Raw genomic sequence first — 13,421 nt, forward strand, 5'->3', positions numbered from 1 at the left:
AATGTTTGTTTATACTTTTTTAGTGGTTGGGCGGCACTCCAACGGGGGTGCAATGCCACATGGGACAGTTCCTGACGGGGTCAACTTCTGTGAGACACTTTGACACCCCCTGTGCTCTTCAATACGTTACGGACACTTTCTCATAATCGGCACACTATCATCAGTGCTAGGCCCAGTGGCCTCGGCATCATCACCACCTGTACATAATCATCATCACCACTTGGAGGCTTCCTTTGCCCGAGTGTCTGAATAAACCGGTCACGCTTTCCATCGTCTCTCACTACTATTCCGCATTGGTCTGGTTGGCAATCAGTAATCACCGAGGAAGGCATTTTTGTGTGCGGACAAGTGACACACCGCTGCCTCTTGTGCTTTCCTTTGAACGCAGATGCCCCCAACGTCGAGCCTTCCCCCGGCGATGACGCGCGTGAGCATCTCAGGCACGTCGGTGGTGTTCACGCCGGCGACGGGCACGGTGACGTCGGCGGCGGCGCCTGTGCGGCTGGGGGGCCAGCCGCAGGCGCAGCCGCAGCCGATGGGGCCCCGGGTGACGTACCTGGTGCCCAGCCTGCCGCCCGGCATGATTGTCACGCCCAGGGAGGCCGGGCCGAGGCTGGGGCCAGGGGGCACGACCCAGCCCATGCAGACCATCCTGCTGCGCATGGCCTCGCCCCAGGGTGGCTTCACCAGTGAGTGGGGGCAACGGAGGGAGGGGGGTCTTCTCTGCAAAGGGGAAGGAAAAAAAATTACACAATTTTCCCGCGGGGAACCATGAGGAGGATGCGAAGCATCATAGGGGTTCCGTGTAGGTTCCATTGTGTTGCCGTTATGTTGTTTCATTTGTTGGAGCACGAATGGGAACGTAGTGGAACCCCCATGTAGAGACAGAGAAATGTAGAGACAGTGAAGAGACCGACACCCGCGTTACCTGATCGAACACCTCCTGGTTCTCGTCTTTCTTTATTGCATGCTCACGCTCCTACCCCGCTGCCCGCCCTCTTCATCCTCTTCTCTGGTTGAGCTGCAAGGCGCGTGGCGCTTCCTGCCACAGCTTTCCCACGGGAAATTCAGCATCCACCTCTAAAGTTTTCAGTTCGTCGTTTCCGTTGACGTTCAGCTTCGCATGCCTTTGTTGTATCAGTAGTTTCTTGATGTAGTTTGAATGAGTCAAGGACATAAGGCGCGTTCGTAGCACTTGCTCCTGTCTCGGTTTTGTGGCGCAGTGGGAAGAGCGCCACGTACCTCCCGTTGCGGCCAGAGAGTCGTGGGATCGAAACCTGGCGCCGCCAACTATTATTTCTTTTTTTAGTGTAGGGGGAGAGGTGCGGACGGACGGACAACGGAGCCGAGAGCAAGAGATGCTTCGCATCTAAAACAATGTTCTATGGCTGTTTCTGCCCACATGATTGGATGAAGGCGTCCATTTGATGGGTTGTATTCGGATGCAAAAATCTTGATTTTTTTTGTAAGTCTGTAGATCTGTCTATACTGTGTTGTGTCTATTGATTGTATTTATTTTAACAGCTGCTTTTAAGCTTTTAGTTCTGCTGTCCAGCGTTACCAGTAGAAAATACCAAGAAAAAATATCGAGTTCTGCCGTCCAGCTTACCAGTAGAAAATACCAAGAAAAAATATCGAGCGGAGTGCCCAGTGTCGGACGTCGCAACCTTTGAGAACCCTCTGCCCAGCGTTCGTGGCGTGATATCTGGCATGCTCTTCTCCTTGCAACTTCACATGTGTTCGCGCCTCAAGTGGGGAACGCAGAAGCCGAGTTAGTGAAGCCAGTTGCCGCAGGTTGTGGCGTGAGAGATGGGGAATCCTGGGGACAAACGGATCCGGGCTGGCCAGTCGTGAAGAACTTTCAGCGGCAAGTTCCGAAATGCCTGCTGCCTTGGGAGAAGGTTGTGTAATTGTTTGTATGGCAGCCGTAAACTCGTTGCTAGCTTGTACACTTTGGCCAAGTTGTTCCGAGTCAGCCGTGGCAATGGTGCAGCAAATGAAGCTAGGCCCAGCCATAAAGCTGGCGCTAAAATGTTCTTCATGTGGATTCATCAATTCTTAATTGTCCTTGGAAACGAAGGAAGGAGCACAGCTATGCGGCTTGAATGACTAATTCATGCAGGCAGTGGGGTGAATTGGGAGAAGGTGAACTGATGCACATGTTGTGTGCTGAAAGTCCTATCAAGACCTCTAGGGAAAAAAAAAAAAAAAAAAATTGGCTGAAGCAGTTGCACACTGCGGCTTTTCAGATGGCCTGCATACTCTGAAGGATGTGTAGAGTGTGGTGAAATTGAAGTCAACTTTGCGAACGGCATTACAGTGGCCCGTTATGGCACACGGCTAACACAGACACAGCTCCCAGGTTGGCGTGGGCTGTGTTGGGGTGTTCTGCACTGTACTGCAAGTGATCCTGGAAATATCAGGAGTAGGAAGAGGCACACCAGTGCCAAAAGAACACTGTTGCCTCTGCAGGCCGCATGAAAAAGCAGAAATGGCCTCAGGTTGTACGAACATTATCTGTGATGATTGCAGCTGCACACACTGGGCTTTGTGCAATAGATATGGTTTAAGGGGACACGCGGGTCGAAAAAACGCGATTTTTTCGAAATATACCGATTTTTTGTTTTCCCTTGCATTAGCATCTTTGACTATCCTTCTTTCATGGGTAAAAAAATGAAAATGAAATACGGACGAGAACTTAGTGAAAAATGTGTCTGAATGACTCGCGGTGACCCAAGAAATCGCGCAATCAAGCCAAATTTCGGCCAGGTTTGAGAATTTATTCCGCACGGCAGCGTGGCTCGCCGCCATTTCGGTCACTTGAGAGAGGTAGATCAAGCCTTCTTCTCTCGATTGAGCCGCTCGCCAGCTTCGTATCCGCGTAAAAAAAATTTAAAAAAATGTTTCTTCCCGCTTGTTTTGCGAGCTCCCACTGGGCATTTAAATCACGTGACGCGAAAGCGGGACCGCCATTGGCTCTTGCCGCTTGTGAGCCGCCATCGCCGCCATCGCCGCCATCGCCCGCATCGTTCCGTTCGCTACTTCGCGCTATCTTTTCTATTTCCTTATCGTGTGTTTTTAATCGTGAACGGTGAGGAGAAGCGTGACTTTTGACGCCGGAAGCAGTGTACTTCATGCCGGTACAAAGGAAAGCGCAAGCGGCGCAGCATTGTGACGACCACGGCCAATGCCGGCACGACCGGCACCGTGAGGCCTAACGGCGCCGGGCCTTCAAGCGTTGCAAGCGCGGCTCTACCAGGCGGGGCTGATTTTATCAGCGAAGATATCGGCTTTATAAGCGCATCGGAGAAGAAGTCGGCAGCCTTCCAAGGTGAGGAGACAGCCAGCCTCGGGAGCGGTGCAGTTATCTGTGAAGTCGGCGCTCTGACTGGCCTTAAGTGGCACCGTGTGCGCGACGTGCGGGAAGTGCGAACTCGTCGTAGTTGAGGTTGCGAACAAGCGGAAGGGCCTCGCATCGGTACTGGAACTGAAGTGCAAAAACAAGAAGTGCCCTGCGGGAGTCATTTCTTCTGTTTACTCGTCGCAGCGCGCTGCCGCCGTCGGTCGCGGAGGCCGCAAACCGGAACTCTGCAGGGGAAGTCCCCCGTGATAGTTTCGCCGTCAATGTGAAAGCAGTACTCGCTGCACGCGCGGTTGGCATCGGACACGATCAGCTGTGCAGGTTTTGTGCCATTCTTGGTCTACCAAAACCACAGCATCAAAAGACGTTCTACAACACTGCCAAGAAAGTTCATGTTGCGGCCACAAACGGCGTCTCTGACAACCTTGCTGAAGCAAGGCAAGTAACTGCGTTGCAAGCTGGTCAGACTGACCTCAGTGTGATTTTTGATGGTACTTGGCAGAAGCAAAGACACGAGCCACAACAGTGTTGGCACTGCCATTTCTCTTGACACTGGTCTCTGCCTGGATTTTGGGGTGCTGTCAAACTACTTGTACTTGTAGCCGCCACCAAAAGCTTGATGAGCAAGAGGAGGAAGTGTGGCAAGCCTTTCATGCCTCTTGTGTGTGAAAAAACTGTCGACTGCTCATCCCATGCCATGGAGACGGAAGCAGCACTGCGCATCTGGCACAGGACGCTATCGTACAACCTGCAGTTCACTGTAGGGGAGACTGCCACTGCCCTCGTAGGGTTGTGGTTCAACAGGGGCCACACTAGCTTTGAGCAAGTTCTCCAAGAACTGGGAATCTTCCCTTCAGAAGAACTGGTCAGACTAAGCAATGCAAGTGACCAGTGGAGGATCAGGCAGATGTGTGCCAAGCTGACTCTAAGGCTAGCCCCATTGCCGCAGCCTGGTGAAACGGTCCCATACCAAGGACTACCCCAGCAAAAACCGTGAGGGCGCAAGTTATGCAGCAGGAGCATTCCAGTTTTAGTACCTCAATGTGGACATTTCAGACTGTATCCGCACCAAGTTTCATGTTGTTTGAGCAAGAATTTCTGAATATGCCAAAGAAATAAACTTTCAATTGCGTTTTTCTCAGCTTGTTGTTTTCATCCGTTTTCTGAGTTTGTGCACACTTATTTTCCCACTTAAAGTTGTCGTATCAGGATGAAATTTTGCACAGATGTTCATTATAACACGTAGAGTGCACAAATCTTGTTCATTATGCAATTTGTGTCCTTAGATATTTCTGACGGTCATAAAACAAAAATATACAGAACAAAAAAAGGCACACTACCAGTCATTTTTTTTTTCGTGGTGAGGAAAATGATGATGAGGCTTTTTCAGGTAGATTTGTGCACTCTGCAGTTCATAAGGAACCACCTAGGCTATTTTAAAAGTTTCAGAAAAAATTTTTACTATAAAAAAAAGTGTGCACAAAAAAGCCATTTTTCTTAAAGTCATGCTGCGTAACATTTTATCCGGAGCAGCTATTCAAAATCTGATTACATATATGACCAGAGGAGCTCAATCTCTACAAGCTGTGAAAATTTCAGCCTCCTAACTTCATTATTAAAAAAAAAGTTGTTTGGAGGAGCACGTCCCCTTAAGGGGGGACACTGGTCTTAAAACAGCCTCTCTTAATTTTCTAGTAAACTTTGTGAAACTTGTCAGTCTTGCTGCTTTTCTCTCACTGATTTCAGATATGCCATTATTTTCTCAGTAGGTCAATTAGTTCCCAAGATAATTAGCACTAATTAGCCATTTTTAGTCAAGCAATAGACAAAACAGTGTTGGTCATAAAACGGTAATCTTTATATTTTCCAATACTATGAACCCCTGGTGAGTGCAATAATCGAAGCAGTTTTTTGATGCATCGCTTGGAACTAATTTTACAGCTCGTTAAACTTTGGTAGCACCAGTGGCAAGGAGCCATTTTGAGTGCCCATTTCAAACACCAAAGTTTAACGAGCTGTAAAATTAGTTCCAAGCGATGCATCAAAAAACTGCTTCGATTGTTGCACTCACCAGGGTTCATAGTATTGGAAAATATAAAGATTACAGTTTTATGACCAACACTGTTTTGTCTATTGCTTGACTAAAAATGGCTAATTAGTGCTAATTATTTCGGGAACTAATTGGCCTACTGAGAAAATAATGGCATATCTGAAATCAGTGGGAGAAAAGCAGCAAGACTGACAAGTTTCACAAAGGTTGCTTGAAAATTAAAAGAAATTGTTTTAAGACCAGTGTCCCCCCTTAAGGGGGGACGCGGGGATCAGATTGTGAAAAGTGACCAAAAAATCGTTTTTTCGGAAGTCACATTTTCGGATTGCACGTTTTATATTCTATGCGTTCACAAAGTTTCCCGCCGCAAACGATCGCGAAGTGCCAAAGAAAAATATTTATATCGGCTGAGGTGGCAAAATATTTCCTCAAAATGACGAAAACACGGCAATTTTCGCAGCGCTGTATCTCTGGAACGACGCCACCGGGCGCCGCCATCTTGGTCGCGTTAGATCGGCCGACTCTTCAACTTTCGTTTTCCGGTCGCTCCTTCTGTCATCGCTGGCTCATAAACGCACAAACGGCAGAAAGAGAAAGGTAGTGAAACGAAGAAACCGATAGATTGTAACACGCGATTGGCTGTCCGGCCGCCTTTTTTGATACAGCTCTCCTGATTGGGCGTCGCCATGACAGCAAAAACATGGCCGCCGCGCTGCTGCGCATTTTACGCTGACTGCGCTCCGCTGATGTTTTCAAAGTTTCCCGGTCGACTCGGTTGCAGTTTACTCGTTTTATCTGTTGCGGTACTGAACAGTGACATTACTGTTATCGTGCGCCAGATAGGGAAGTGCGCGGCTCGAAAGATGCATCGAAAACGTGCCCGCGACGTCGCCGTGGTCTGTCCTTGAGTGGGAAGCGCGGCCCGTGTGTCTACAATTGCGGTTCGTGAAGCGAACTTTTGGACGCATTGCAAGCATTGTGATGTTATAAAACGCTGAGTTATTGCTGTGTTTCACAACGAGCTCGCGAGCTTCGAGAATGGAATGACCGACTCGCCAGAAGTTGCGGCGTGCGCTGCATTGGCACGACGTGTTCGGGCAGTGGCCGATAGCGGGATCGGTTGCTATTGCACGCGAGTAATAATAATTGATATACGCGAAGTGAAATTTAATGGGAAGAGCCAAGTGGCCAACCATAGCAAGGTTACCTAAATTACGATTGTGGGGAACGTGCGCGTAGGGGATTGATTGTAAGAGGGGGGGGGGGGGTGGGGGGGCGCAATGAACCGTCACCCAGCTTGAGAAACTTGCCGTGGCTCTAATAGTTCGTACAACGAAGTCTAGGATTACAAAATTATATTTTCAGTGTTAAATAAATTAGAAAAGACGCCGTAAGGCTGCAGCGTTTTACACTTCGATATTTTGATTGGGTTTTCTATTTTGCAATGTTTGCAATTCTGTTGTCTATTTTGCAATGATTGATTTGCCTGAAGGTGAAGAGCATGGTATGCTAATAATAATCAATGTTGTAATTGTGTAAAAGAACTATATTCTGCTTTCAAATAGCTATCTTATGCTTGTGATGCCCAGATTTAACTTTTTGACACTGAACACCCTCATGTACTAAGCTGTAGCTTCAGCAAGGTTATGACACCCAGAAATCTGCTGAAAGTCTGCTGGCACATTGATATAAAACGAAACCATGCCTTACTCTTCATTTGGGAGACAGCTATGCATTAGGCATACATCAAGTAAAGTATAGGTACCCTAGTAGCCCATAGTGAACTTTGTGGTACACTAAGTGTAAAACTGGTGCTTCTGCCATCTGAAGGCCTGCACATAAAAACCTTCAGTTGGCCAGGAAGGCCTCCCAGATGCACCAAATCGAAGGGCAAAGGTCTTTGAGGTTGTCCCCAAGCAAGGACAGCAAGGACAATGCTGCTGGTGCAGTTTGAAAAATCGTGAAGTCTTCGTAAACTTTAAGAGCCGTTTTCTCAAAAGTGCGTTTTACGAGTTCTTCGTTGCTCGTGGAAAGGATAACATGGCAACCACTGGGCGGATTTTGACACTGTCTGTTTTATTTCGATCCTTGGAGAGTTCTGCAGGGTATGACATTCTCGGATTTTCATTTTAGGGCCTAGTTATTTTTTTATGTGACATTTACGGCTGAGTCAGCTGTATACTACTGGGTACAGGTGAAAATAATGTTCTCTATAAAAAAAATGAGGGGTGTAAAAAAAATTCGAAGAATGTCATACCCTGTAGTGTTCTTTTGACTACAATTGAAAAGTATTCTGAACTTCCTACCATATGTCAATACCTTGCTACGCTTTCCACGAGTGGGCAACATGTACAGCTCTGTAACACAAAAACTACTGAAGGTATCATCCAGAAATTTCAAATTTCACCATTTGGAGTGTTTTTCAATGCACCTACCAAATTTCATTACTCAGTGTCAAAAAATAAAAAAGTTTGCTCCGATCCCCCCCCCCCCGCGCACATACACACACACACACACCCCTTTTCATTATCTTTTGTCACCGCTGAACTCTGTCTCGCTCTATCCACAACAACAGCATTGTTACCCGGGCCATCGTGGGCCTTTGGTAAGCAGGGCATGAGGAAAGTGTGGGCTACAGTCCTACAAGACTGGTGATGATCAACCAGATTTAGGGTAAATCCCCAAGGTGGAAAGAGATTCTGCAAAGGAAAGTTTGACATCCACCTAAATGCAGTTGTGCGGCTACAAAGGAAATCCACCTTGGGGATTTTCCCTAAATCTGGTCTATCATCACCTGTCCTTCATTTCGAGTTGTTGGTCAATTTGTTCTCGCGCTACAAACGACTAGCCTCCTGGTTAGCTCAGTCGGTAGAGCGACTGCTCTGGTTAAGCGGTGGTCCCGGGTTCGAATCCTGGACCAGGGTGAATTTTTTTTCAACTGCGAAGTTTCTGAGAAAGCTGTACCGCTTTTCTTTGTAGCCATTCGGCTGCATTGAGGTGGATGTGAAACTTTCCTTCGCAGTCCTCCAAGACTGTGCCTCTCATGCATACACAATCCACGTCATAACTAGCAAGATTGTGAACTTGTTGACTTGCAGTACTGTTCAGAACAGGACTCAAGTCGCTGGTTTCTGCCGATGGAAGAATGGCCTATTTTCTTAAAAGCCGAAGTGTGTGGTCTGAATGACGTTCTTTGAGGTGTATGTGGAGGAAATAATGGTGATCGCACTTTCCTAGGCATAAATTGAGAGGGGCTGTTCCGGATGTGGCTGAGGGTGCGAATGTCTGGCTATTCCAAGGGTTTGTTGTGGCAAGGATGACACCTGCATTGTAAACTCAAAATGTGCCGTGCATGCTCCTCGACTTGATTAGCGTGATTTTGAACACATTTAATTTTAAAAATTGCGGTATCAGGTTTGTGAAATTTTGATGCACTAAACCAATAAAGGGAAAAAAAGATGGCATAATACGTGAAGTATGGTTCTCAACATAAGGCAACGTAAATTTTGAAGCGCAAAATTTTATGAAAAACTTTTTTATATTCGTTCAAGCAGCATATATGCTTTGAATGCCTCTGCTGCAAAGACAACAGCACTTTTCTGTGCCCTTGAACCATTTTTTTTTTTTTTTTTTTTTTCACATGCGTCTGACTGTAAACCATTCAAGTGCTACAGCTGCGTTTTCAACCATTTCTAGCTGCCAGAAAAACAAAAGGAATCTCTGGTTATCAGGAATTTCTACAATGCTGAATGCATTGTGGTCCATGGTATGGGTCCACTTATACTGTTGTCTCCACTACAAATGAATTGCATAAAGCTAGGTTAAAAAAAAAAAAAAAACAATGAGTCCTTTTCTTCTGTTTGAAATAAGTTTATGCGGCAAGCGGCTGATTTCTCCACCTCTGCGATGATTAAATTTGTGGAGTGCTTTTCTTCCGCATGATGAGCGGTTCCCTCAACCGACCATGTTTTCTCTCATTCACCTTAGAGACAGTAAAGAGTTATAGCAGAGCGAAGAACCGGTCCCGGTACAGTGCCCAGTGCACCTGTGCATGTGCAGAACCAGTTTCTCCACCTCTGCATGTGCAGTGGTGCCAGTTGCCTACCAGGTACCGGTTCTCTGCTCTGCTATAACTCTTTTTGGGGGATCAGCATATTGGGCGCACTTATCGACCAATCCCAGGTTGCTGAACAGTTGTTGTTTGACAGAGTTTGGTCACACGGAACTGCTTTCTCGCAGCGGTGCCCGGCAGTGCCATCGCCATGAGCAACCTGATGCCGGCGAACGCGTCGGGCAGTCCCAGTGGCGCACCGGGGACGACCATGATGGTGGCAACTGCTGGGGGAAATCAGGTACGACTGGTTCTGTTTGGCAACGGTGCATGCCTGCGGTCTGTCAGAACAAAACTGCCTTGGAACGTTCTTAAGGAAGGACCTGCAGCACTTACCATCGACTGCTAGGAATGTATTTTGGGGTAAAGTCTATTGTCCCAGCAATCTTCTCCTGCAAGAATTATGAAAATCTGTTCATTATCACCGAAACTACGCGCGATGAGAAATCGCGCATAATCGTTCCCTCTCGACTCGACCGTGGACAACGCGACGAAAGCTGCACGCTCTCTCCTGGAGAGAGGGGGTCGCTCGGGTATTTCAGATAGTGTAAGCTAAGTGTCGCGCAGGTTTACTTGCACTGCTCAAACAGTGCTGCAGGTCTGTACACTGCCTTTTAAAAACTTCAGTTTTCAAGTTTCAAAAATTTTCAAGTAAATGTTGTGAATCTTGTCAGTCTTGCTGCTTTTTCTCCCCTAATTTAAAATATGCCATCATTTTTTTTAGTAATTCAGTTAGTTCCCAAATTTCAGTTAGTTCCCAAAATAATCGGAGATAATTAGCCATTTTTGGAGAAACAATAGACAAAACAGTGTTTTTGATAAGACTAATCTTTATATTATCCAATACTATGAACCCTGGTGAAGGCAATAAGACGGGTTTTCTGATCGCACCGCCTGGAACTAATTTTACAGCTCATTAAACTTTTGTGGCACAAGTGGCAGGGAACCATTTCGAATGCCCATTTCGAACACCAAAGTTTAGTAATGAGCTGTAAAATTAGTTCCAAATGGTGCATAAAAAAAAAAAGCAGTTTACCCACCTCGCGCATGCACGACCGCCTATCTTCATTCATTTCCCTATTCGACAGCCATCAAATGGAACGGCCTTCCCGAAAGCATCGTGATTCACACAAACCTGGTGCAGTTCAAAGGTGCCGTCGAAAAATTTCTGTCCTGATTATTTCTTGTCACCTATGGGATTATTTATAGTGGTCTTATCTATCTTGTTGGTTTGCATTGATGCCCTTCATGAACGTAGCGTGCTTGAAACCCTTTGTATTCGTGATGTGCTTGTTTGTTCTTCTTTTCTTGTTTTTTGTTCAGTTGTCCTGTAATTTTTGTGCTTCACCACCCCTCATGTAAAATCCCACCCATTGGGGTCTTTGAGGTCATCATCATCATCATCATCACCAGCCTATCTACGCCCACTGCAGGGCAAAGGCCTCTCCCTTTATTCTCCAATTACCCTGGTATCTGTGAATAAATAAATTTTACCCTCCGGTTTACCCGTGCCGCTTTTCGCTTCCTTCCTTCTTTCCGTTCCTCATGCAGGTGCGCATGATCCGCGGCCCTCCGCCAATGGCGCTGCCCCGAGGTGGCACGACCCTGACGCTGCCTCCTGGAACGACGTTGGTGCGGGGTCCGCCGGCCGCGGGCATGCGTCCCGGTGTCCCCCAGCAGCAGCAGCAGATCTCGGTGGTGCGGCCGCCGGTCTCCAGTGTGTCGACGCCCACCCAGACGACGGCGCCGCCGCTCACCAAGCCCCCCACGGTGCACGTGCAGGTGCCCGGGTACCCGCCGACGCCCGTGAGCGGCACCGTCACCAAGGTTGCCGAGAGCAGGCCTCCGCCCGCGCTCCAGGCACCGCCGACCAAGCCGGACACGGCTGGGTCACTCATCAATAAGGTAAGTTGTTTTGCCACCACTCTCTTTGACCTTGGCGAAAGTGCCGGTTTCGGGGTATGTGCCACTGGGGCTGCACTGGTGTTACACTGGTGTGCGTTTGTCACGGATTGTTTTCACCCGTGCCTGTCACGGCATCCTTAGCAAAGGGTTTAGTGCCAGAAAACTTGGCCACCGGGACTACACTGGTGTTGCATTGGTGTAGCAAGGACTCTTGTGTGTGCTTGAGGATCATGATCATTTGCCACTGTATCTGTCTCAGCTTGTGTCCTTGCAAAAAAACAGGTGTGGCTGAATATAACTAAACATAACCTTTTCCTCTTTTGTTCCGTTCTTTCTTTTAGGTCATGTACTGCGCAGTTTTCAGAAGCCAGCTCTGAAGGTTATTTAGGATAATGACCTGTATTTGTTGTGGTAGATTCCCTGTAATCCTTTTTCGTTAGTTTTTATGGGGCTGTTTTGCAAATAGGTGCCAAATGCCGTTCCACAAGACATTGTTATCATTCTAGAGTGGATTTGTGCCTAGGTGCACGCTCTTGCAGGTAAGTTGCGCTTGTTATGATAACAGAGACGGACACGGGAAGAAAAAGCAACACTTTCACACGAAGGCAGCGCAGGCAGAGCGTGTTACACCTCCTAGGCCGACATAAGGCTTTCCTAGTTGCAGCAAAAATTTGACTATATTTGTGCAATTAGGTTTTGTCACATCATCGTTTGAATGTCGTAAGCAGGATCAAAGTAAAGAATTTCAGAATTTCTGTACCTAATCCTGCTTTTTCGTTGTCCACGTTGCAGGGTCCTCAACACCCCGCCGCACTGCCACCAACGCCACGGTACATCGACGACCCCAAGAAGAAACGCCTTCCACCCAAGCCGGCCCTCAAGATCACGAAAGCATCCAGTGGTGAGAAAGGCACGCTACCGTTTGTTGTTTTTATTTTCTTTCTCCTTTTCTTTATGTATGAAGGATTTTTTGCAAACCATGCCTCTGGGACTTCCTCCGCTGCATGTGCGAGTTTTGTCATTCCCCTTTGGTTTTTTTTTTTGGTTTTCAAAGCTTGCTTGTAATCCTGCTGTCATGGCGAGCCTGCAAATAAGTTCTTGTTGCGCCCAGAATTTTTACTTTCTAGTGAGGGCTTTACTGTTCTTGCGTGCGTAGGGGAAGAGCAGAAATTGTACAACAAGCTGCATAACCATTTGATAGGCTTTTTTGCTTGCGACTTTTAAACAAAACTCCAGGAAACAACCCACAAAACAAAAAACATCAAAGGCCATACCTGTATATATATTTTGCATTTACTCAACATGAGGAAGTTGTGAAACGAGCGATAAATGAAACACGAACAGGAATCCAGAAAGGTTAAGCTTTTATTTATATAAATATTTGCAGCATACACTTTTAAGTAATAATTACTGTCAAGAATGCTTTATACACAGGCCTTTTCGGTGCTGCAGGGACCAGGGCCTTTGTGGGTGTTTGGGCTCATTTTTCTGTTTGTGCTTCATTTGTCTCTGGCAAACATATTGGGTGCGTCACGAAGTGGCAAGGGAAATTGTCCAATTGAAGGCAGTACAGGGAATTTTGGTGCTTCTATGAAAAGAATTCTTGTCGGAGCTGAGCATCTGCCGGTCAAGCTCCCCCCCCCCCCCCCCAAAAAAAAGAGGATTTTTTTAAATGCTGTCACCAGGCGATGTCCTGTATGTCGTGAACACCAGAGGCAAAGATGGGATAAGCACTAACTTTTGACCAAAAAAAAAAACTTTTTTTTTTTTTTTTCAAAATTTTTTGCACTCATCTCTCATCACCACTTTGTTTTTCATTCTGTCAACAGTTGAATTTAAGGGGGGACGCGGCTTTCAACTTCGGAAAAATGACCAAAACATCGTTTTTTTGAAACCCACATATTCGGCTTCTATGTTTCCTATTCTATGCGTCTGCAAAGTTTTTAGGCTGAAAAGCGTCACAAAGTGGCATAAAAAAATACTTTTGTCAGGCG

The 13,421-nt window shown here is 46.9% G+C and overlaps 1 protein-coding gene across 6 annotated transcripts in view; it reads left to right on the forward strand.

Moving 5' to 3' along the window:
* The window catches only part of LOC144138088 (uncharacterized), a 67,500-nt gene that overhangs the window by 44,752 nt on the left and 9,327 nt on the right, over positions 1-13,421 (forward strand). For 5 of the 6 annotated variants that reach the window (XM_077670180.1, XM_077670175.1, XM_077670174.1 and 2 more), the window contains 4 exons: positions 389-689; positions 9,651-9,763; positions 11,074-11,427; positions 12,220-12,337. In XM_077670180.1, the coding sequence (XP_077526306.1) occupies positions 389-689; positions 9,651-9,763; positions 11,074-11,427; positions 12,220-12,337 (886 nt within the window). The remainder of the gene's footprint in view (positions 1-388; positions 690-9,650; positions 9,764-11,073; positions 11,428-12,219; positions 12,338-13,421) is intronic. The other variant, XM_077670178.1, reaches the window with a different exon arrangement.

Source organism: Haemaphysalis longicornis, unplaced genomic scaffold (assembly GCF_048455015.1).
Source record: "Haemaphysalis longicornis isolate Haplotype H1 unplaced genomic scaffold, Haemaphysalis longicornis Haplotype H1 scaffold_5, whole genome shotgun sequence".
Classification (NCBI taxonomy): Eukaryota; Metazoa; Arthropoda; class Arachnida; order Ixodida; family Ixodidae; genus Haemaphysalis; species Haemaphysalis longicornis.